Source organism: Muscardinus avellanarius (genome assembly GCF_963383645.1).
Source record: "Muscardinus avellanarius genome assembly, chromosome: 12".
Taxonomy (NCBI): Eukaryota; Metazoa; Chordata; class Mammalia; order Rodentia; family Gliridae; genus Muscardinus; species Muscardinus avellanarius.
In genome coordinates, this window is record NC_137798.1 from 36,425,688 (window position 1) to 36,449,340 (window position 23,653).

General features: G+C 36.8%; 1 protein-coding gene across 2 annotated transcripts in view; it reads left to right on the top strand.

The window, feature by feature from the left end:
• SCFD1 (sec1 family domain containing 1) overlaps positions 1–23,653 on the top strand; it is a gene marked incomplete at both ends in the record, with an annotated part of 92,877 nt that overhangs the window by 31,131 nt on the left and 38,093 nt on the right. For both annotated transcript variants that reach the window (XM_080707610.1, XM_080707611.1), the window contains 4 exons: positions 10,404–10,543; positions 11,985–12,075; positions 12,640–12,713; positions 13,615–13,696. In XM_080707610.1, the coding sequence (XP_080563736.1) occupies positions 10,404–10,543; positions 11,985–12,075; positions 12,640–12,713; positions 13,615–13,696 (387 nt within the window). The remainder of the gene's footprint in view (positions 1–10,403; positions 10,544–11,984; positions 12,076–12,639; positions 12,714–13,614; positions 13,697–23,653) is intronic.

The window sequence follows — 23,653 nt, forward strand, 5'->3', positions numbered from 1 at the left end:
AAGAAGAGAAAGAAAGAAAGAAAGAAAGAAAGAAAGAAAGAAAGAAAGAAAGAAAGAAAGAAAGAAAGAAAGAAAGAAATTCTGAGTTCTTTATCTAAGAAAACTGGGATATATAACTTAGGGTAGAGATGCAAAACTGAATAAGGCTAATACTAGTCCTGGCTGAGGTTTTCACTATTCCAGATGACATGAGAATAAGGAGGAGTATGAAATGGATATTTATACAGGCCATTATACTAATTTTTATTTACTACTCTTTGAAATCAAAACATTCTTTTGCAAGTAAAAGATTGTAAAAGTTGATGTTAGGGTTGTTTATGTTTTAATTTTATTCTCATAATAAAGATAGTCTTCAAAGAAGTTGACAGTAATAAACTGTACAGTTTGCAATGACCTAATTGTATTCATTAATTTTAATGCAGTTTCTAGATGTGAACAAATTGTAACTGAGATATCATAGGGTATAACCATGCCACTGTTCGTTGATTTTTTTAAAACTGCTACTTTTGAAGTTTCTTCAGAGCTTTTAAAATTCTTAATAATTATACCCTTTGCCTCCACAGGATGGAGTAAAAGTTCTAAATAGGAAATGTTAATGTTGCAGTTTGCTTTTTATATCATATATCTTTTCCTGAAGATCAGAACTATTGATAATTATTTATATATTAGACTTTGAAAAGAACTGTGAAAAATTAGCCAGCTTTTCTGTGTGTCAGAAAGATGATTCTTTTCATTTAAAATGGGAAGTACACTTTTCTTATGAAAAACTGCAATGTTTCTTTCCTTTTATCAGGATATAAAAAACAAAATTAATTATTAGAAAATCTTGATTTTTTAAATTTAATCTTAGCTGTGGAAGGGGTAGAGTTTAATGTTTAACTGCAAAGAATGCTTACCCTCAGTTAAAGGGATGGATGTTTCATCTTAGTGTCTTTTACTTGGCCTTCGTTTTTTCAAATCTTGGAATCTCCACATATGGGGGGGGCGGGGGGGGCAGGCAGCGTGTGCTGGCGATGGAACCCAAGGACATTGTACCTCTGAGCTACACTCCTGCCCTAATTTTTTTAGTCTTTTTTATTTTTGAAACAGCATCTTACTGAGTTGTGGAGGGCCTCGCTACGTAGCTGAGGCTGTCCTCAAACTGCGATCCTCTGTCTCCACGTCCCGAATGCTGGGATTACAAGCATACACCACTATGCCCAGCTTTTTATATTTTTTGTCCTTTGCTTCTGAAACATTATTTAAATTGGAATTTATACTAACATATATAGGCACTTTAATAGAGTATACTTTTTTGCCACTCAAGAATACAGGAGGAAGTGGTTTTCAAATAAATATATCTCTTTTTAATTTTCTATTTTATTTTATTTTTTTTATTGATGCATTGTAGCCATACATCTCAATGGGGCATAAGATGGTAGAGGCATACATGCACACATCACTCATTAACCCTTCTTCACGTATTAAGGATTATCAGAAAAACATTTTGTAAACACTTTTTCTAAAAGATTTGTGATTTTAGTCAGGCACATTGGCACACGCCTGTAATACCAGAACTTGGAAGGCATGGCAAGTTCATGGCTAGCCTGAGCAATCTAGCGAGACCCTGTGTCAAAATAACAAATAAAAAGAACTGCTGGTGTAGCTCAGTGGTAGAGCATACCTGGGTTCTATCCCCAGTATCACACACATAAGAAAAAGATTTTTAATTGTAGTATAATGAATGCCATAGTATTTTTCAGAGGCTGATACTTTTGGTCTAAGATTGATGTTCAATTGATCGTCTAGTCAGAAACCTCTTAGGCAGCATTCTGTTAGCATTCTTTTAAACATTTGCCTAAAGCTCAAAGTTTTACTCATTTATTCCAAACATAATATTTTACTGTAGGCATAGACAGGAATTTCCTCCTGAAAGTGTATACACTGTGTAAAAGCCCAAAAGATAGCCTTGTTTGCATTCTTTTTTTTTTTTCTCTCTCTTTCTCTCTTTGCAGTAATAGGGATAGAACCCAGGGCCATTGTATCTCCAAGCTAAACTCCTGGCCCTATTTTTTAGTCTTTTTAGTTTAGTTTTGTTTTGTTTTGAAATAGTCTCACTGAGTTGTTGCAAAGGACCTCGCTAAGCAGCTGAGGCTGTCTGCAAATTGTGATCCTCCAGTTTCTGCCTTCCAGATGCAGGGTTTATAAGCATGTGCCACCAGGCCCAGCCCTTTTTATTATTATTTTTTAATGGAATTGTCTCAGCAATTTAACACTGTTAAAAATAAAATAGAGCTTAGGGATTCGCTCAAAAGTAGAACACCCCTGGGTTCAATCCCTAGCACACACAAAAAAATTGTAGGATGCCTTCTAGTCCACACCTCAGCATCATGAATGTGGTTTCTTCAGGCATTCAAAAGAGCAGTATGTATATTATTTTAGCTACAAGCTCAAGCGCATCTTATTTTGTATGGATTTATCTATTGTGGAGTGATGGACAGCAAATAAGGTCTAACGTGTTACTTGCAGTTCTCCAAGCTTCTGGACTCTTCTCATTGAGCTGTGTAGTTTTTATGCTTCTTGAGGTAGGAGATTGCTTACTAGTTATATCTAACTGATTTCTCAGGAAGAAAGAGATTGTAATTTCTAGGCACTTTCTCTAAATTGTGTTGTTGAGAGGATTGTAGATCTGAAACTGGTTCTCAAGCATTCTAGGCCAGTAGAAATAAATTTAGACTACCTTTTGCTTGGGAATGTAGTGTTCAAAATTTCCCCTCATGGAAACAAGTTATAAGAAAAAAGTTTGAAAAAATTAAGTTTTAGGTCATACTTTAATTTCACAAAAATCAGTTTGAAACTATAATAGGTGTTGCCGTTAAATTGAAACTCTGATGTATTAGTCTTTTGATTCCTTATGAAGACAATGATACTTTTACCTCTCATAGAATTGTCTTCTGCTTAATGTTTTAAAATCCTATCATATCTTTTAATTGCCTGTGATGACACTTACAGTTTTTATTTAACTCTTAGATCTCAGTACACAAGTCATCACACTTTTTCTATAGCACTTCGCTCACGGATGTTATGTGTAGGCCCCAAACTATTTAACTCTTAAGATGAGGATTTTCTCTAGAAGGCCACACTCCTTTTCAGAGACTGGGATTCCCCTTAGGTTTACAAGCACAGATGAGTTAGCACAGGCACTTACCTTCAAGTGACTGAAAGTGTGTTTCTTTGCTGTAAGGCAGGAAAAGCACTGGGAGATGTTCATGAAGCTGATGAATGCTTGAGATGTTCATGAAGCTGATGAATGCTTTCCTTTCCTCACACCACTTAGTTCTGTCCACTTCCGTTATTATCAAGAAATTTTTATGTGTTTCTTAGCTTTAGGTGCTTTTCTACTATACTGTATTTAATTTTTCTCTCGTGTCACCTTAATAGGAAAACTTAAGGGTTTTTTGGGGGGGTTGTTTGTTTGTTTTGGTGGTACTGGGGGTGGAACCCAGAGGCTTTCTACCTCCGGGCTATACTCCCAGACCTTTTTATATATATATATATATATATTTTTTTATTTGGAAACAGGGTCTCACTAAGTTGCTGAAATCCTCACTAAGTAGCTGAGGCTGGCTTTGAACCTGTGCAATCCTCCTGTCTCGGCCTCCCAAGCGCAGGGATTACAAGCGTGCGCCACTACGCCCGGCAAAACTTAAGTTTTTGACATTTTATTTATGGCTCCAAAGTACATTTGTTGAATCAACTAGTTGTCCAGTGATTACTGTAACAGTATTTGAAGTTAAAGGGGTAGTAAATTCTTGCCAAAATAAAAATTATTTTTATTATACTTTGCATTTTTCACATTTGTGTATATATCTCAGCTCTGCATAAACAGGTGTCACCTCTCTTATTACCGAGTGGCAGTTTTGTTAACATCAACCATCTGTGACTCTACTAATCTGCTTTTAACTTGTGATAGAAAAACAAGACTGCCAAGGGCGTCTGAATGTTCATCACTTCCTAATGGGTTTTATTTCTATCTGGTGATTTGAGGCACCACTGTCCAGCCTTTTAAGTCAAGGAAATGTGCTGTGAGTGGAAACAGATTAGAGTCTACATGTTAAAACAAATTTGTTGTCTTCTATTTGTTTATAAATGTTCAGTTGCTTTAACAAAATTGAATGTCGCACAGAATGTTCTAGTCTCCCAGTTTTCAAAATTGAAATTACCTTTTATTTACCTAGCTTTTATGTCAACAGTGGAAATGTTCTTGCCACTATTATGTTGTTTCTTAGAACTGCTAGCATCTTTTATTTCTTTATAATTTTGTGTTTTAGTTTCTAAGTATTCCATCAATACTTTAGAAGTAACATGCTCTCCTATTTTTAGAGCAGTAACTTTGCTAACAAGTTACTTTTACTTTGAATGAGCTATGTCATCACCATGTAAATTGAACTACACCAGAAATTCTAGTTAGTAAAGCTTAGCTGTTTAAATGTTTCCCTTTAGTGTCTTTTGTTTTCCAAGGCAAATTTAAAGTAAGGCTTCTTCTCAGTTGTAATTGTTAATACCTATTTATTTATATTTGTTGTTTAATATGCTTTTCCAAGGTTGTGATATTTGTGCTTTCTTTCTATATAGATGATTTGTACAAAATTGAGATTAGAAGTAGGGATGGGAAGCCAGGTGTGGTGACGCACACTTATAATCCCCGCGCTTGGGAGGCGGAGACAGGAGGATGGAGCAGGTTCGAAGTCAGCCTCGCTGGCTTAAGAGACCCTGTTTCCAAATAAAAAATTAAAATATGTATGTATGTATGTATGTATGTATGTATGTATGTATGTATATAATAGGTCTGGGAGTGTGGCCCGGAGGTAGAAGGGTTTCCAGGAACCCCAGTACCACCAAAAATAATAAGAAGAATAAGAAGTAGAGATGGGAGCCGAGCATGGTGGCACAGACTTGTAATCCCAGTACTTGGGAGGTTGAGACAGGAGGGTCACAGGTTCATGATCAACATCAGCTACTTCAGCTACTTAGGCCCTCCACAACTTAGTGAGACCCTGTTCCAAAATAAAGAATAAATAATAGGCCTGGGGGTTTAGCTTGGAGGTAGAATGCCCCTGGGTTCAATCACCAGTGTGGCAAAAAATAAAAGGTAAAAAATAAAAGAGGTGGGAATGGGAAACTGAAGAATTGTAGAAGGCCACTGGTATTCTTCACTATGATAATATGAGGAATCTATAGTAAAGACAATATTAACAGGTTAAAATGCAATTTAATACAATTCCTTGTCATCCCAATCATTTATTGCAGCTGTCTGTAGTCTTTGACCTGCCCGTTTATATACCGAAGGCTACCCATGGCTACTCATGTTCTTTTTTTTTTTAGGTCTGGGGATGGAACCCAAGGGCATTCGACCTCTGAGCTACACCCCCGCCCTAATTTTTATTCTTTTATTTTGAAACTGGGTCTCACTGAGTTGCAGAGGGCCTCACTAAGTAGCTGAGGTTGTCTGTGAACTGCAATCCTTCTGTCTCAGCCTCCCAAATGCTGGGATTACAAGCGTGCGCCACCACGCCCGGCTGCTACCCATGTTCTATACTGCAGATATTTCAAGTGAAGAAATCTGATTCCAAGTAGCTCTGTTCCTTCTGATAGAATTAGTATAATGCTTAAAAGCAGTGCCCCTAGCTGGGCGTGGTGGCCCACGCTTGTAATCCCTGCGCTGGGGAGGCAGAGACAGGAGGATTGCGCAGGTTCAAAGCCAGCCACGCTGGCGTAAGAGACCCTGTTTCAAAAATATAAAAATAGGTCTGGGAGTGTAGCCCGAGGGAGAAGGGCTTCCAGGAACCCCAGTATCACCAAAAAAATAAAAAGAAAAGAAAAGAAAAGAAAAGCAGTGCCCCTAAGATCAGACTGGCTGGGTTTTAATATTGTTTCTACCACATATTTTTTATATAACCTTAGATAATAAACTTATTTCCACTATTCTTCTTGTTTTCAGGTTTTAAATGGAAATTTAATTATTTTTTTATTATAAATATTATATAACAATATGAAATGTTAAAAATCATGCTTTACACATAAAGGATGGTTATTTTTGTGATTTTTTTTTTGTTTAACTTCACGTGCATATGAGAAAAGGCTACCTCTTGCTCATATAATTTGACAGAAAATAGATGTATTACTATACAACAGCAGTTAGACATCTGTTTATTTCACAGTCTGTTTATGTCAAAGGAGAAAACAAAACAAAAAAGCCATCGTAAAGAATTAGAGACCAGGATATATACTAAGGATCTAGATCTGTTTTATTAGAGGAGACTAAATTGTGTTTAATGTATTTAACTTGCTAAGACCTAAAATAATCATTAATTTAAAGGTACCTTAGAGCTAAGACAATTATAACACAGTAATGCTTGATCATTTCTCCATGTAGTTTCTTTCTTTTTTTTTTTTAATTTTATTTTATTGGTGCACTGTATTCATACATCATAGTGGGATACAAACTTTTGTAGACATACATGCACACATCGCCCAGTCAGCCCCCAAACGATCCCCACCCCATTCTCTCCCCATCCCTCCTTCCCATGCTTGGCTTAGTGGTTGACATCTAGTATTATAGCAATTTATCCAAAATTAAAAATGATAATCTCACATAACAGTTTCATTTGTCTGATACCAAGCGTTTGATGATTTAAAGATAGCATTTCAATATTTCTTTTTGCTTTCTTTCTTACTAGAGCATATTTTTTTTCTGTTTTTTTAGGTGAAACTATCATATATTTATATATTTATTTTTCAGAAAAAATCTATCCTAATATGGAATATGAATTCTAGATACCCAAAACGATCTTGAAAAAGAACAAAGCTAGCAGATATATATTTTCTGATTTCAAACCATATAAAGCTACAATAATTGAAATAGTGTAGTACTGTTCTAAAGGCAGATATATAGACCATTGGAGTTAAATACAAGCCTAGAGCTAAATTCTTCCCTATATTGTCAAGTTATTTTTGACAAGGTTTCCACGAACATTTGGTGGTGGAAATAATAATCTTTTAACTAAATATTGTTGAAAAATAATAATTACATGGAAAAGAATAAAATTGGACCTTTACCTAATCCCATATACAAGTATTAACTCAAAATAGATAAAAGACCTAAATATAAATCTTAAGACTATAAACTTTTAGGAGAAAATCTGGGTCATAAAACCTCACAACATTGAAATTGGCAGTGATTTCTTGGATATGATTTCAATGGCACAGGCAACAGAAGAATATACAAACTCCCTAAAAAATAAAAGAAAATATTGTATATCCAAAGACAATGTAAACAGAGTTAAAAGTTACTAATAGAATTGGATAAAATATTTCCAAATGCTATATCTGAAGGTATATTAATATTCCAACTAGAAATCCTAAAAATTAACAACAATAAAGGCAAACAATACAACTTAGAGATAGGTAAAAGACTAACATAAATAATGAATCTCCACAGATAACCAATCTTAGTTGTCTGTTGGATGGAAACTCTTGTTTCTCTGGTTCTGGTGAGTGTTACCTATTTCTTCTTTGTAGTTAATCTCTTTGAGTATTTTCTCTAGCGCTGGTTTTGAAGACATAAATTCCTTCAGTTTCTGTTTGTCATGGAAGCTTCTTCTTATTTCTCCATCTAATTTAATAGAAAGTTTTGCTGGATAGGAAATTTTTGGCTGGAAGTTGTTTTCTTTCAGAGTTTGGAATATGTTACTCCAAGCCCTTCTGGCTCTCATGACTTGGTTTGGGAAGTCTGGAGTGATTCTAATTGGTTTGCCTCTGAATGTCAGTTGGCCCTTTGTTTTTGTTGCCTTTAAGATTCTCTGCTTGGCTTCCACATTGGTCATTTTGACAATTATATGGCGTGGGGATCCTCTTCTCCGATCCTGTCTAAAGGGAGTTCTATAAGTTTCCTGGATCTGTGTATCAACCTCTTGCTCTATATTTGGAAAATTTTCTGCTATTACTTCCTTGAAGAGATTGTTGATCCCTTTGGTATCACTTTCTTTTCCCTCCTCTATTCCAATTATTCTTAGGTTAGCTCTCTTAAGATGGGCCCATATTTCTTCAATGTCAGATTCCTGCTGTTGGATATTTTTTTCTAGATTAGAAACTATGCATTCATTTTTGGATTGCTCATCTTCTAAGAGCGAGATTCTGTTCTCCATGTGTTCTAATCGGTTGTTTGTGCTTTGAATTGAGGCCTTTACTTCATTAATTGCATCCTTTATCTCTTTTTGGCTCTCTCTGAGTTCTTTTCGAAGCACCTCTATTATTTCTACAGTTATTTTCCTGATTTGATCTTCTAGAAATCTCTGATTTTCTGTTTTATCAGGTTCTGATGTTGTGGGGTTGTGCACATTCATTACTCCAGTGTTATTCCTCTTTCCCATGATTTCAGAGGTTTGTGCCTTCTCTGGGTTCTTCCCTTGGGTCACTATGGCTTCACTTAAGGTGCTCTGGATCTTGAGTCAGTAGTATCTCAGACCCCACTACTCCTTTACTGGGTTGTATCACAGAGTCTCCGACCCAGGGAGTCGATAGAGGCTGCTTTAGACTGTGGGGGATGCCAGGTTGGGCGTTCTCCTATCGTGTGATATCTCTGCCACCACCACTCCCTCACTGGGTTAAGTCCCAGGAGGCCCAATACTGCGATTTCTCCTCTGTGGCCCGCAATTTGACTCACTGTTCTTGAGTACGCAGATGTAGCTGTACTGGACTCGGTGAATTCACTGCTGCTGCCGCCGCCGGTGGCAATATGGCGCCTCTGCCACGCCCTCGGCCATGAGGCTGGCGTATTTTTTCTTCTCTGGTTTTGATTTCCACTCTGAATCCCTGCAGCGTGTGCTGAGCTCAGCCACTGGGAGCTTTAAATGCTGTCTGCGCCGAAAGATCCCGCCTGGCTGTTCCGCAGCGGCTCACCTGGCTTGCTGTAGCCATCCGTTGAGTTCACCGCTGCCGCCGGCAGTATGGCGCTGCTGCCGCGTCCTCGGGCTCGTGTGTCTCCTCTGTGGCCCTGAGCTCTGTTCTCATTCCGCTTTCTCTCTGGAGCCTGGTGGTTTTTTTTGTTTTTCTGGTGATGGTGTTTTCTGGCTATGAAAGGCGCTCTTTTTGTGGTAATGGAGATTGGTTGTTAGCGGGACTCTTAAGCCCCGCTTTTCTCGGTCGCCATCTTCCAGGAAGTCAAGAGACCCAATCCCGTTATAGGACTTGGACCGGACTTTTTATACCCATAACCTCCATCTTGTTTACGTGATTCTGACGTAGTCAGTTTCTTTCTTGATCATCATTCTTTTACTCCTTTGCTGATAACCATGTTTTATCTCTGAACTCACTATTCTTGAGTAGAGTTGACCCACAAAATGCTGATATCACATAAGGGAATCCACAGGTCTAATGCAAGAAGGGGAAGCAAGGTTAGAGAAGATGTTTACTTTTATTTTTGTCTTTTGTATGTTTGTATTTTTGTCTTTTGTATGTTTGTTTTGAGAAAAGCTTACCACTAGCTCTTAGAATGTGTGTGAAAAGGGGATGCTATTATTATTGTGGATTCTGTTTTAGTTTTTTTTAATTTAATCTATCAATTAAATAACATCAGAATATAAGAGCTTGAAAGTTATCTCTAAGGTTATGTTTGTTACTAGAAACAACTAAGTACCAAGAGGCCTGCTCAAATAAATTGATACAGCCAAACATTGGGCTGCTGTATAGCTAGGATAAAGATGAGGTAGACAGCTCTAAAATATATTATTAAATGGCAAAAGAGACAGTATATATGCAGTTTTATATGAAATTTAAAGCTATATATATGCTAATATAAGTGTAAAAATTAATAATTGTTTTTCTAGAAGTATATACAAGAACTTTAACATGATTTTTCTCTATATTTAAATTTATTTATTTTATTTATTTTATTTTTTTTTATTTTTTGGTGGTACTAGGGGTGGAACCCAGAGGCTTTCTACCTCTGGGCTATACTCCCAGACCTTTTTTTTTTTTAATATATATTTTATTTGGAAACAGGGTCTCACTAAGTTGCGGAGAGCCTCACTAAGTAGCTGAGGCTGGCTTCGAACCTGTGCGATCCTCCTGTCTCAGCCTCCCAAGCGCGGGGATTAGAAGCATGCGCCACCACACCTGGCTTATATTTGAAATTTTAATCACATGCATCTGCTGCTTCCACTAAAACTCAAAATAATGAAAAGTGTATTTGTATATAACGAAAGACTAGAATATTGTTTTTTAAATTTTAAATGTGTTTTATCCCTAGAAATATTAGAAAGGGAAGCAAGAATCTGTGCGGATTATTTTTCTTCTTATTGTGTGAAATTTTATGACTCTTAAACTAAGAAAAAGTTAATTAAAGCAGAATTACTTTTTCCTAGGATTTCCACTTAAACAGGGTAAATTTGGAAGAATCTTCAGGAACAGAAAACACTCCAGCCGGTGCTAGACCAAAGAGAAAAAACAAGAAGTCTTATGATTTAACTCCAGTTGATAAATTTTGGCAGAAACATAAAGGAAGGTAAATAAGAAATATTTAGTAAAAGATTCATCCCTTAAGGAGAAATGAAGATGTCATCTGACAGAATGAATTTGAGAAAAATATCAAAAGGGTTATAGTGGTACATTCACAGGAAGGAGCTATAGTTAAGTATTCTTAGTGTCTGTAGACCTTGATTTCTTCATGTTTTGTTTTTATTTGTTTTGTTTTCCCTTAGAAATTATTTTCAGAGGGGTCTCTGTGTCTGTCTGTCTGTGTCTCTCTCTCTCTCTCTCTCTCTCTCTCTCTCTCTCCCCTCCCCCTCCCCCTTCCCCTCCCCTCCTCTCTCTCCCTCCCTCTCTCTCCCTCTCTCTCCCTCTCTCTCTCTCTCCCTCTCTCCCTCTCTCTCCCTCTCTCTCCCTCTCTCTCCCTCTCCCTCTCCCCCTCCCTCCCTCCCTCCCTCCGTCCGTCCGTCCGTCCGTGTGTCTCTCTCTCTCTCTCTTTCTCTCTCTCTCTCTCTCTCTCTCTCTCTCTCGTAGTGGTGGTACTGGAGATTGAACCCAAGGGCATTCTACTTCCAAGCGATACCCCCAGACCTATTTTATGCTTTATTTTGAAACAGGGTCTCACTAACTTGCAGAGGGCTTCACAGGTTGCTAATGCTAGCCATGAATCTGCAATCCTCCTATCTCAGCCTCCCAAGTACTGGGATTACAAGCCATGTGCCACCATGCCTGGCTCCCTTCTCTATTTAATAATCTTCTCCTTTATGATTTTGCAGATTGCAGATACAGTCTTTCAAATATTTGTGACTGGCTCCACTTACCCTGTGTAAAACCATCTCTGCTTTTCATTTAAACGAGATTTTATGATAGGGAAAATTTAGGATGCGATCTTTCTTTCCTTCTTTTTTTCTTTTTTTTTTCTTTTTTTAAATTTTTTTTCTTCATACAAACCACACTGTATGTATCTGTGGAGGGTGTAACTAAATCTGAACCCCTGAAATTTATTCAGAGGACACTAGAAATAATGAGTGGAAAAGTGTAGTGATTTGTTATAAACAAATATATTCATATCTCATGTGTTCTCTTAGAGTTAAGTGTATTTGATAAGCTACATGTTAATTTTGATAGTAATATTTAGTTGACATTAGCTAAACATAGCTTCTCTTCCTTTGATTTTCAGTCACATAAATATTTTGTTTGTTCTAACAGCATATAGGTGAAGGGAAAACGTGATTTTACTAATAAAAACAATAGAAGTAAAATTTAAGTATGTTTAGATATATAAGTGTTATATGCATTTTAAAGACTAAATTACATAGTTTATGTTGACTGTTTTCTGCTGGTATTCATATAGAATATATTTAAATCTAGACAAGAACATTTAAAATACTAATCTTCATTGTATATATTTCAGAATTCACACAAGAACATTATCTTAATGTCATACTCATCATTTCTCTTATGCAATGTTGTTTTAGTCCATTTCCAGAAGTTGCAGAATCAGTTCAGCAAGAACTAGAGTATTACAGAGCACAAGAAGATGAAGTTAAGCGACTTAAAAGCATTATGGTAAGATTCTGTTCAATTTAACAATTACAGGGAAGAGGAAAGACATCTGGAAGGATGAAGTTTGCTTGTTTTTCTCTCATCAAAGTTTAGTCTGTTTATTGCTTTACTAACAGTGAAATTATTCTCAACGTATTTAAGTGATCTTTTTCAAAAGGAAACCTAACATTCAGAAAATTTAAAAATTTTGAAAAATAATATGAAGTTATGATTTGAAAAAATTTGTAATGTAGCTTCTGAGATACATGTTCTAACTTTGCTCATCCTACCACAGATTGACCTAGCTTCAGACGTTAGCAGTACTGTGTATTACTGTGTAACCTGGGCAGTTCTCTGAGCTTGTTTTCTCATTGGAAAATGGCAGCTGATCCTTTACAATTTATTAAACTGGTGGTGGCTAGAACTGTTTTGTGACTGTCAACATACATATCCTTGTTCCGCCAAGTGAGAAGAATAGTTATTCTAGGTCGCCTAAGTTTTACTGTTTATCAGTCATCTTAAGAATGTGCTGCTTTTTATGCTTGGACTTAGTTCAAATAATTAATGGGACTCTTTTTTCCTACCCAGGGACTCGAAGGGGAAGATGAAGGAGCTATAAGTATGCTTTCCGACAACACCGCGAAGCTAACATCAGCCGTTAGGTAAGTAAGCAGTATAGCCTCCTTTTGGTCTTTTGATGAGATTTATTTTGAAGATTAAAATAATGGTTAATGTTTTTAATAATAGGAAATAGTAGATAAAAGCAAATACACCTTTAAGCTAAAAGAACTAAATTGTGCTTTTAATATGTTAAGCTGATTTCAGTTCCCTCTTCTATACAGTAAATCATTCATTTTCACCAGTTAATTTTACTAGGAAAATAAAACTGATGATAAAGTAGGGCAAGTTATTTTTGATTTTACTATTGCTGCTATTTTCTTAATTGAAGGTTAAGCAGCTTTTTCAATACTTTGAATGCTATTAAGGGAGAGAGAGATTTCATGTTTTAGAAATATATGCAAAAGCATGTTTCCATTTATCTGATTTTAGTCTAAACGTTGGAAGCAGAAAATGGTAAAAATAATGATACTTGGGAGCCAGATTTTTTTTTTTTTTTTTTTTTTTTTTTTTTTTTTTTTTTTTTTTTTTTTTTTTGGTGGTACTGGGGTTCCTGGAAACCCTTCTACCTCTGGGCTACACTCCCAGACCTATTTAATACTTCTTTATTTGGAAACAGGGTCTCTAAAGCCAGTGCGGCTGGCTTCAAACCTGTGCAGTCCTCCTGCCTCTAGCTCCCAAGCGCGAATATTACAAGCGTGCACCACCACGCCTAGTGGGAGCCAGATTTTTTAAAATAAGCATTTCTCTTAATATAGGAGAAACACCCTCTGTATGTGTTCAAGCCTGGAGATAAAATTTAGTTGCTAGTTTAATTTATCATTTTGTCTCTGTTTCCATGTTCTTAGTTTCCTCAGAAGAAAGCCAGGCATGGGTTTTTTTTTAATCTATATTCATCTTTTTAGAAAATTTTATGGTTAATTTTCAATTTTTTGGTACTTGTAGTTCTTTGCCAGAACTCCTTGAAAAAAAAAGACTCATTGATCTTCATACAAATGTTGCCACTGCCGTCTTAGAACATATAAAGGTAAATTTAACATTTCCCCCCACAATATGACTTAGACTGCATAAATTTTTGTATTTTGTAAGATGTTTTCATATTCATTATCTCACTGAGCTGTGACATTATGAAGTATAATTACAGAAGGTGGTAGTGCCATGTTTATGTTTTTTGCAAATGAAGAAACTTAAGAAATCAGAAAGATAAGTGATTTGCCCAAAAACATCATTTTAATAAGTAGAAATTAAGATCTGTTATGTTTTATAGCCTCAATATCATCTCTATACATTTTACTGTATTTATAGTAGACTTGTCAGTAATGCAGACTTAGAAATCCTTTTTACCATAGTACTACCTAAAATATCCATTAATATGCTGGGCGTGGTGGCGCAGGCTTGTAATCCCCATGCTTGGGAGGCGGAGACAGGAGGATCGTGCAGGTTCAAAGCCAGCCTTGCTGGCTTAAGAGACCCTGTTTCCAAATAAAAAAATATATAAAAATGGGTCTGGGAGTGTAGCCCGGAGGTAGAAGGGTTTCCAGGAACCCCAGTACCACCAGAAAATAAAAAATAATAAAATATCCATTAATAAGTCAGGCATGGTGGTGCACAATTGTAATCCCAGGACTTGGGAGGCTGAGACAGGAGAATCACAGGTTTGTGGCCAGCCTCAGCTACTTAGGCCCTTTGAAACTTAGTGAGACCCTGTTTTAAAATAAAGAATAAAAAAATAGGGCTGGGAGTGTAGCTCAGAGGTAGAATGCCCCAAGTTCAATCCTAATAATAATAATAATAATAATAATAATAAATATCTGTTAATAATATTACATCATTTGTGTGACTTGGTTTGGTTCTGAACTTTTTGTTTTAGATGAATCTGTTAAACTTTAAGTTCTTACTGTCTCATCAGACTGTGAGTTTTGAAAAGCCAGGCATATATTGGGGCTTTTAAATTTGTTATCATAGTTTTTTTTCCCCTCATTATCTTACTTATGATTACCCCATATCAGCTTACTTAATCAGTCCATCAGTGTTCTATCATTTATTCTCTAAATTTAGATTTGAATCCCAGTGGCAAATCAACTATGATAATACATGGTTACTACTGATTTCTAATTTCCATTTAATATGATACAATTGAACCTGATTTAAAAGATTCATATAATTGGGCCAGTCAGAGAAATGGATACCACCTTGGGTTTATGGAGAAGGGACTTAAACATTTTTGTTTGTTTGGGTACTGGGGTTGAGCCCAGGGACATTCTACCTCTGAGCTATACCCCAACTCTTTTTATTTTTTACTTTGAATCAGGGTCAACAGTTGCTGAAGGTCTTTCTAAATTGCTGAAGCTGGCCTCAAATCTATGATCATCCTGTCTCAGCTTCCCAAGTACTGAGATTGCAGACATACACTGCTGTGTCCAGCTCCTGTTTGTTTTTTGTTTTTTTCATTTCACCACATGTTGATTTTGATATTTGAATTTTTCATATACATCCAGGAATAAAAACATAATTGTGCAATTAATATCTGTTTCTACTAATGTTTCCCCCCCCTTTTTTTTCAGTACTGAGAATGGAACCCAGGGGCATTCTTCCTCTGAGCTACACCCCCAGCCCTAATTTTATTCTTTATTTTGAAACAGGGTCTCATAAGTTGCAAAGGGCCTCACTAAGTAGCTGAGGCTGTCTGCAAACCATGATCCTCTTGTCTCAGCCTCCCGAATGCTGGGATTACAAGGGTGCGCCACCATACCCGGCCACTCCCCTTTTTAATTAATGTTTTCACCTTTATAAAGTATCAAAATGCTATTTCAGTCTGTATACTTGAAGTCATTGTCTACTAGAGAGATACTTAAACACAACAGAGAGCTTTTTTTAAAATTTTCTATAAGAGAAAAGACTTTGTTTACAAGACAAAATATGAAGAGTGTCAATCTAATACAGAAGGTAAAAAAATTTGCTGTCCTAAAAGAATATATAGAGTCTAGCTCACACCTACTAAACTATAATTATGTAATGACCCTATGATCCATTCAGCAGATACTTATTGAGTACTTGCTTGTGCCAGGCACTATGCTATGTGCAAGCAGGCAATTAAAAACAAATTTTAGGACATTGTTATAATTAGTAATAGTTCTCTGAGAGTTTTGAGACTTTAAGCTATTCTGTAGATTTTCTTTGACTTACGGGTTATTTTTTTGGTTTGGGGGGTTTTATTTTTTTCATTACTAAAGGCTTATCAATTCTTATATAAAGCCTTATATCAATTTTCCTATAAAGTCAGGAAAATGCTAAGCTCAGCTCCTGCTAGCAAACTGAGTTGTGTGATCTAAAGTAGATGATTATTGTATGTGTGGAAAGTGCAGTTTCATCTTATTATAAAACTTTATGAACATTATTCTACAAATTTATATAAATATAACTTTCATAATATAGAGACTAGAACTTATAATTTGACAAAATTTGGGCTAATTTACTTTTCGGTCATGTTTGAGTGCCTGTGTGTATTGTACTAGGCCCTAGACACCAATAGTAGTAAAAAAGACAGTCACATTTTCTATTCTCTTAGACCATATAGTATAGTAACAGTAAATAAAGTAGAAAACAGGATAAATTCAGGCATTTATGTGGTATGAGAATAACAAAAACAGAATGGTATACAACAGTAGAGTATGGCTGTGAGGACTACATGGAGCTAGTAGTTAGGGAAATTGCCTTGATCAGGTGATGTTTGAGTTCCATCCTAAATCAGAGGAGCCAGTTAGTGAAGATCTCAGGACCAGTCCCAGACAGAATAATAACTGCAAAGGCCTTAAGACAAACAGATTTGATATGTTTGAGAACCTAGAAAAAGACCGATATCCTTTATTAATAAGGGAATGATAGAATACAGGGTCAAAACAAAGGAACTTAAGTGTGATGGGAAGTCATTAGAATTTAGTTGCATGATCTGACTTGTGTTTTAAATGGAGAGTGGACCAAAGAGTGTCAGGGTTGGTTCTGGAAATAAAATTGGAAGTGGAAGACACCTCTTCTACATGTCTAGGTGAAAATGATGCTCTATAGAGTATAATTATGAAATTCTTTGTGCTGGTTATCATTTTACACTAATGATCTTGGGTTTTTCAGAATAGTTTATGCTAGTAGAAGCCATCTGTCTTAGATAGTTTAATATGCTGCTCTACCTGACCTAAACAATTCTGCTTGAAGATCTCTTGATCTTATGAAAAATAGTGTTCTCCTAGGACAGCTAATTCTCCAGTAGAGCATATTATGCTAGAAACTAATTTGTCATTGAAGATATTGAGTCATTTTATGTAAAAGTTAGATATTTTGATTCACAGTTTTGTTGAAACTCAAGGAAGACACCTTTTTTTTTCTAACAATCTAAAAAATTTGCTATAAAGAACATTTGCTTAGCAGAGGGGAAATAATATGTATAGGATACATCATTCCCAGTTGTTCTAGGAAACCCAATCACTTAAAGAGTAAGTTTATTTAAAATATTTATCTCTAAATTGTGATTTTTATTTAGTAAATCATTTACATGGAAGTTACCCTTATATAACAAATTTTATTAGTATAAAAATTGGAATTTTTTTCTTCTGTGAAGATTCCTCACTTAATATTGACCATCTCTAAGTCTCTCTTCCTTGCCAGCATGAGCACATAAACCTCATTGTTTTTATTTTGGTTTACTCCTAGTTATAAACTTTCTTCTTCTTCTGGTTCTCCATAACTATTAAATTTCCAAATTTATAATATTTACTTTTAAGTAGGATGTTTATTCGTACCATTCCTGTGTCATACCATATACCTCTCACTATAATGTTAGTGTAATTAAAGAATTGCTTCTTTATAATACGTTATTCTTCTACCATAATTTCCTGACCATCTGTTTTACTTCTTTATGAACATTTAATCACCTAAATACTAAATATTTTTATTAGCAAAAATATTAATGTCTTACGCAGAGTTTTCAGAGTATTCCTCTTGATGCTTCTTTTACAGTTTAAAATATTACTTTTGGAGGCTTTTTGTGTGTGTGTGGTGGTGGTACTGGGGTTCCTGGAAACCCTTCTACCTTCGGGCTATACTCCCAGACCTATATTATATTTTTATTTGGAAACAGGGTCTCTTAAGCCAGCGAGGCTGGCTTCGAACCTATGAGATCCTCCTGTCTCCACCTCTCAAGCGCGGGGATAACAAACGTGTGCCACCATACCCGGCTAGAGGCATGTTTAGAATATAGCACTTACATTTCCTTAGATTATATCTAAAACAGGATATGAGAAGAAAATAACTCTTTAGAAGCCCCGCAATTATCTTATGATTGATGTTTTGGTGGAAAATTAAAATAAGAGGACACTAGCTTGTACAAATATTTGATGAATATTCTCATTTGAATTTTTTTTTTTTTTTTTTTTTTTTTTGGTGGTACTGGGGTTCGTGGAAACCCTTCTACCTCTGGGCTACACTCCCAGACACCTATTTTTTATATTTTTATTTGGAAACAGGGTCTCTTAAGCCAGCAAGGCTGGCTTTGAACCTGCGCGATCCTCCTGTCTCCACCTCCCAAGCGCGGGGATTACAAGCGTGCGCCACCACACCTGGCTTTTATTTGAATTTATTGATATTATGAGGATTTTAGTGGTTTGGTTTTTTATTTTGTTTTGTTTTGTTTAGTTTTTGTGGGTTTGGGGGTGTAGAACCCAGGAGCATTTGATCTCCAAACTATGCCTCCTGCCCTGCTTTTTATTTTATTTATTTATTTTTTTTTTTATTTTTTTGGTGGTACTGGGCGTGGAACCCAGAGGCTTTCTACCTCTGGGATATACTCCCAAACCAATTTTATATTTTATTTAGAAACAGGGTCTCACTAAGTTGCTGAGAGCCTCACTAAGTAGCTGAGGCTGGCTTCGAACCTGTGTGATCCTCCTGTCTCAGCCTCCCAAGTGCAGGGATTACAAGCAGGGGTCACCACGCCCAGCTTTATTCTTTATTTTGAAACAGGGTCTTACTGAGTTGTGGAGGGCCTCACTAAGTACCTGAGGCTGTCCATGAACCACAATCCTCTGGTCTCAGTCTCCCGAATGCTGGGATTAAAAGTGTGTGCCACCATTCCTGGCTATTTTAGTGGTTTTGGTAGTTAACTTTGGTTTAAAAAAAAGAGTAAGCTGTTGAATACTCATTTGTTTTAGTAATTTGTATTTTTAAGCACTTGCTTCCGTAGTTCTTTTAGTACACATGTGAATTTCACAAGTGCTGGTTGTTGGAAAACGCCTTCTGGGATTACTTACATAATTTAGAGACAAATATTTTTTTAATTATCCTTAGCCCACCTGCATAGTCAAAGTGAATTAAATACTCATTAGCACCAGACACCTAAGGAAAAGAAGCCTACCTGTAAGTCATAGTAAATGGGGGGGAGGGGGGAGAATATGGGGCCCATTCCCATGGCGCTCCTACCTAAGAGGAAGAGCTATAACATCCGTATGTTCCTTCCAGATGTAACAGAGAATAAACTGTTAATGAGCTCTGTGGATCAGGGCTTGGTTGTTACTGGAACTTCATTTTTCTTACTTGTTTGTGTGGAGAAAGTTGAGAGAGAGTGAATTAGATTTAAGACATCATCTGATGAGGTGATTAGGTCTGTGCCGCTGACTGGCAGTACTAGCTTTTAACTAGAGCTTTCTCATGAAGATTAATTTTTCTTTGGTTTAACTGTCTTATCCTTCTTAGAATAAGCTTTCAAAATAAAGTAGAAACTCTCTTAAATGTCTTCTACAGTCAACACACTCAGTTAACTGATGCCCTCTACTTCCTCTGTAATAGGAAGTAGCTGACGGCCATGTTGACTTCCTGACAACTCATAGCTAGTATTCTTCCTCATGGTGGCCTCTTCTGCTCTCACAGGTTGAACTTTTCACTCACCAAGGAATTATTTATATTTATTTTCAATCTACTTATGTAATTGTAAGAGTGAAAAGAATATTGTGTATGTGAAACCAAATTGCACATCTTGAAAAAACTCAGTGAAGATCATGATTCAAATTGTTTGAATTAACTATGGGTAAAAGAAAACTTATAAAATATTAGAAAATATGATATACTCTCAAATTATTTTCTGTATAGAAAATTTGACACTGCACTGTTTTCAGTGTCTCTGACTTTTGTTTCTATTGTTCTGCCTCATAGAAACTGAGCCTGGAAATCATATGTAATTCCTGAAGGTGTACTTTGTGCAAAACAGGAAAAATATTTTAGTCACTGAACCTCTGTATTGAAAGAAAAGGTCTTGGACCTCCATCAGTAATTGACAAACACTTGTTCAGTTTTGGTGTTAAGGACAGTCTTAAAATGTGCGTTACCCAACACTAATCATTTTTATTGTTCTTTACAGTAACTGATACTAAACTGATTACTGTTAGCCCTGATCACGTTAGAGTTGTTTTAAGGTACTAGAAATCAGATCTTTTCTCTTTCTAGATTTTGTGCTGATCTGTTCTAAAATGATCTCTTCTCCATTATTTGTACCAAATGAACAATTATGTTACTTTAGTGTTTTTTCTTCAAGACAGAGGAAAAGGCTTTGTGTGGTGACACATGTCTATAATTCAAGTACTTCAGAGGCTGAGACAAGAGGATCCCAGGTTCAAGGCCAACTCACTGTAGCTTAGCAAGACCCAGTTTCAAAGTAAAATAAAAAGGCCTGGGGGTGGTCCCAGGCGGACAAGTTATCTGTCTTTTGCCTCTTCTCGTCCCCAAAAAATGAGAGAGTCACTATTTGAACCTGAAGATATTTTCTTTACTCCAAGTGGAATAAAAGATAGTGCTTGAGCCATGTGTAGTGGTGCATGCTTGTAATCCCAGTATTCAGGAAACTGAGACAGGAGTGCGGGTTCACGGCCAGCCTCAACAACTTAGTGAGATCTTATTTCAAAATAAAAAATAGTCAGGCATGGTGGTACACGCTTATAATCCCAGCATTCGGGAGGCTTAGACCGGAAGATCGGTGGTTCGCAGGCAGCCTCAGATACTCAGTGAGGCCCTTTGCAACTCAGTGAGGCCCTGTTTCAAAAATTTAAAAAGACTAAAAAATAGGGCTGGGGATGTCGTTCAGAGGTAGAATGCCTCTGGGTTCTAACTGCAGTACTGCAAAAAAATAAATAAAATAAAATAAGGCTAGATGTGTAGCTCAGGTAAAACATCCTTGGGTTCAGCACCCAAAAGAGAGAGAGAGTGAGAGAGAGAGAGAGCTTGAGTAAATGGAATATACTTCTAACTTTTTATATCTTTATTTTGTGTGTGTGTGTGTGTGTGTGTGTGTGTGTGTGTGTGTGTCTGGGGATGGAACCCAGGGGCATTTGACTTCTGAGCTACACCCCCTGCTCTAATTTTTATTCTTCTTTTTTGAAACCAGGTCTCACTGAGTTGCAGAGGGCCTCACTAAGTAGCTGAGGCTGTCCGCGAATCGCGATCCTCTGGTCTCAGCCTCCCAAATGCTGGGATTACAAGCGTGCGCCACCACGCCTGGCAACTTTTTATATTTTTAAAATAAATAAGCCGGGTGTGGTGGCGCACACTTGTAATCCCTGCACTTGGGAGGTGGAGACAGGAGGATGGCGCTGGTTCAAAGCCAGCCTTGCTAGCTTAAGAGACCCTGTTTCCAAATAAAAATATAAAATAGGTCTGGGAGTGTAGCCCGGAGGTAGAAGGGTTTCCAGGAACCCCAGTGCCACCCAAAAAAATAAAAATAAATAAATAATAAAATCTGGGATGATGACGCATCCCTGTAATCCCAGTATTTGGGAGGCTGAGACAGGAGGATTGCTCATGAGGCCCTCTGCAACTTCGAGTTTGTTTCATAATGAATAATAAAATAGAGCTGAGGGTGTGGCTTCGAGGTAGATATCCTCTGGGCTCAATCCCCAGTACCACACACAAAAAGGCCTGAAACTTTTTTCTCTAGCACTTTGCTCTCACTTCTTTGCCACCTGCTATTGTGAAGATGAAGCATTGTCATTTAGAAAGATCCAGCCATAGATTCATAAAAATTAAATTTAAAGCATAAAGATACATCAAAGCTCAAAAAGAAAGCCAATAACATGTATTAATGAGGGTTCTTAAAAGGAAAAAACAATCATTGCATGAAAAATAGAAACACATGATTTTTTTTTCTTTTAAAGTGAAAACAGACTTTTTGTGTGTGTGGACTTGTATTTTAGATCATTTAACATTACATACACGTACACATGAAACCCTCCCTCCACTATACAAAGGAAGTGAACCTCAGAGATTGTGAAAACTTGGCTTAAAACCATCTGCTAGAGATTGAATTCGAACATGGGTTTAAGTCCCATACTCTCTCTACCATGCTGTAGTTCCTTAAAACAGATGTCTACTGAAAGCAGAGAGAGAAAGGAAGTGGCCCGGGGCAGATACAGTCCTCCAGGCCTGTGCTCCCAATGAGCCACCCCTCCAGACATGCCCCGCCTCTGAGCCTGGCTGTATTGGAGACCATTCAGTGCATGAGCTTTTGGAGATCTAGACCAATTGCTGATCTAAGCACTGCATATCTAAGCTATAACAGATATCTTTTCTCTTAACGTTGATTTTTTTTTCTGTGCTTTAACCAGTATTTCACTGTCTTGATTACTGTTGCTTTGTAGTAAATCTTGAAGTCAGGTGATGTCTTTCCTCCATAATCTCCTTCAGTAGTGTGTTGGCTACCACATGAGGTCTGGGGGACATTTTAAGTCCACACCATAACACTTTCCTTTAGATACTGTGTGGTAGATTGATTTCAGCCCTATGAACCATAATTTACAGTGTGAAGTATTTCTAATGTGCACTGAAACATAAAAAAGATTGATAGCCCCTCTCCCTTCTTGAACAGTAGGAGGAGAAAGATAGTAGGATTCCTAATGGGATAAAGGAGATAAAACTCCAATCTCCTCTTGCCTTTCCCTTCACTGCTGAATAGTAACAGAGGATAGAATTGGGGCCTGCAGACAAGGTAAAGTGAAGATATATATTTATAATATTGGTTCATAAGTAAGGCTTTGAATTTTCTGACCACCACAATTAAAAAAATAAAAAAGGTAAGTTTTAAAAACTTCCAGCAAAAAGGAGATTTTGTGGCTTTTGATAGGAGTTACACAACAGGTTGAGATTACACGATTACACATTCTTATTTGGATTTGGGATGTTAGAAATTAAGTTTTTCATTGAAAGAAAAATGCAGCCGGGCGCACCCTTGTAATCCTTGCGCTTGGGAGGCAGAGACAGGAGGATTGCGCAGGTTCGAAGCCAGCCTTGCTGGCTTAGGAGACGCTGTTTCCAAATAAAAAATATATATATAAAGTAGGTCTGGGAGTGTAGCCCGGAAGTAGAAGGGTTTCCAGGAACCCCAGTACCACACACACACAAAAAAAATGCATAATTTAAAGATGAGGTAACTAACTAGTAAGACTGATGCTATTATAGAAATTAAGGATCCTTAACAGTATACTGTCTTATCTCTGAACAAAAGTATAGTAGATGAAAGGACTCACTTTATTCAAGATTTCTGAGTCACTCTGCTGTATGAGCAAGTCTTCTAAAGTAAATTTTTTTAGCTACTTTTATTATAAAAACACTTTTTTTTGGTGGTACTTGGGGTGGAACCCAGAGGCTTTCTACCTCTGGGCTATACTCCCAGACCTATTTTATATTTTATTTGGAAACAGGGTCTCACCAAGTTGCTGAGAGCCTCACTAAGTACCTGAGGCTGGCTTCGAACCTATGTGATTCTCCTGTCTCAGCCTCCCAAGCACAGGGATTACACGCGTGCACCATCATGCCTGGCAATTATTATAAAACACTTTTAAATAGAATTTCATGGCTCATCTGGTTATTGTGCAGCATAATTATGTCGGCAAACCCCTGCATGCAGTGGCAAACACACCCACATGAAATGTAGCAAAATATACACATAAGTAAC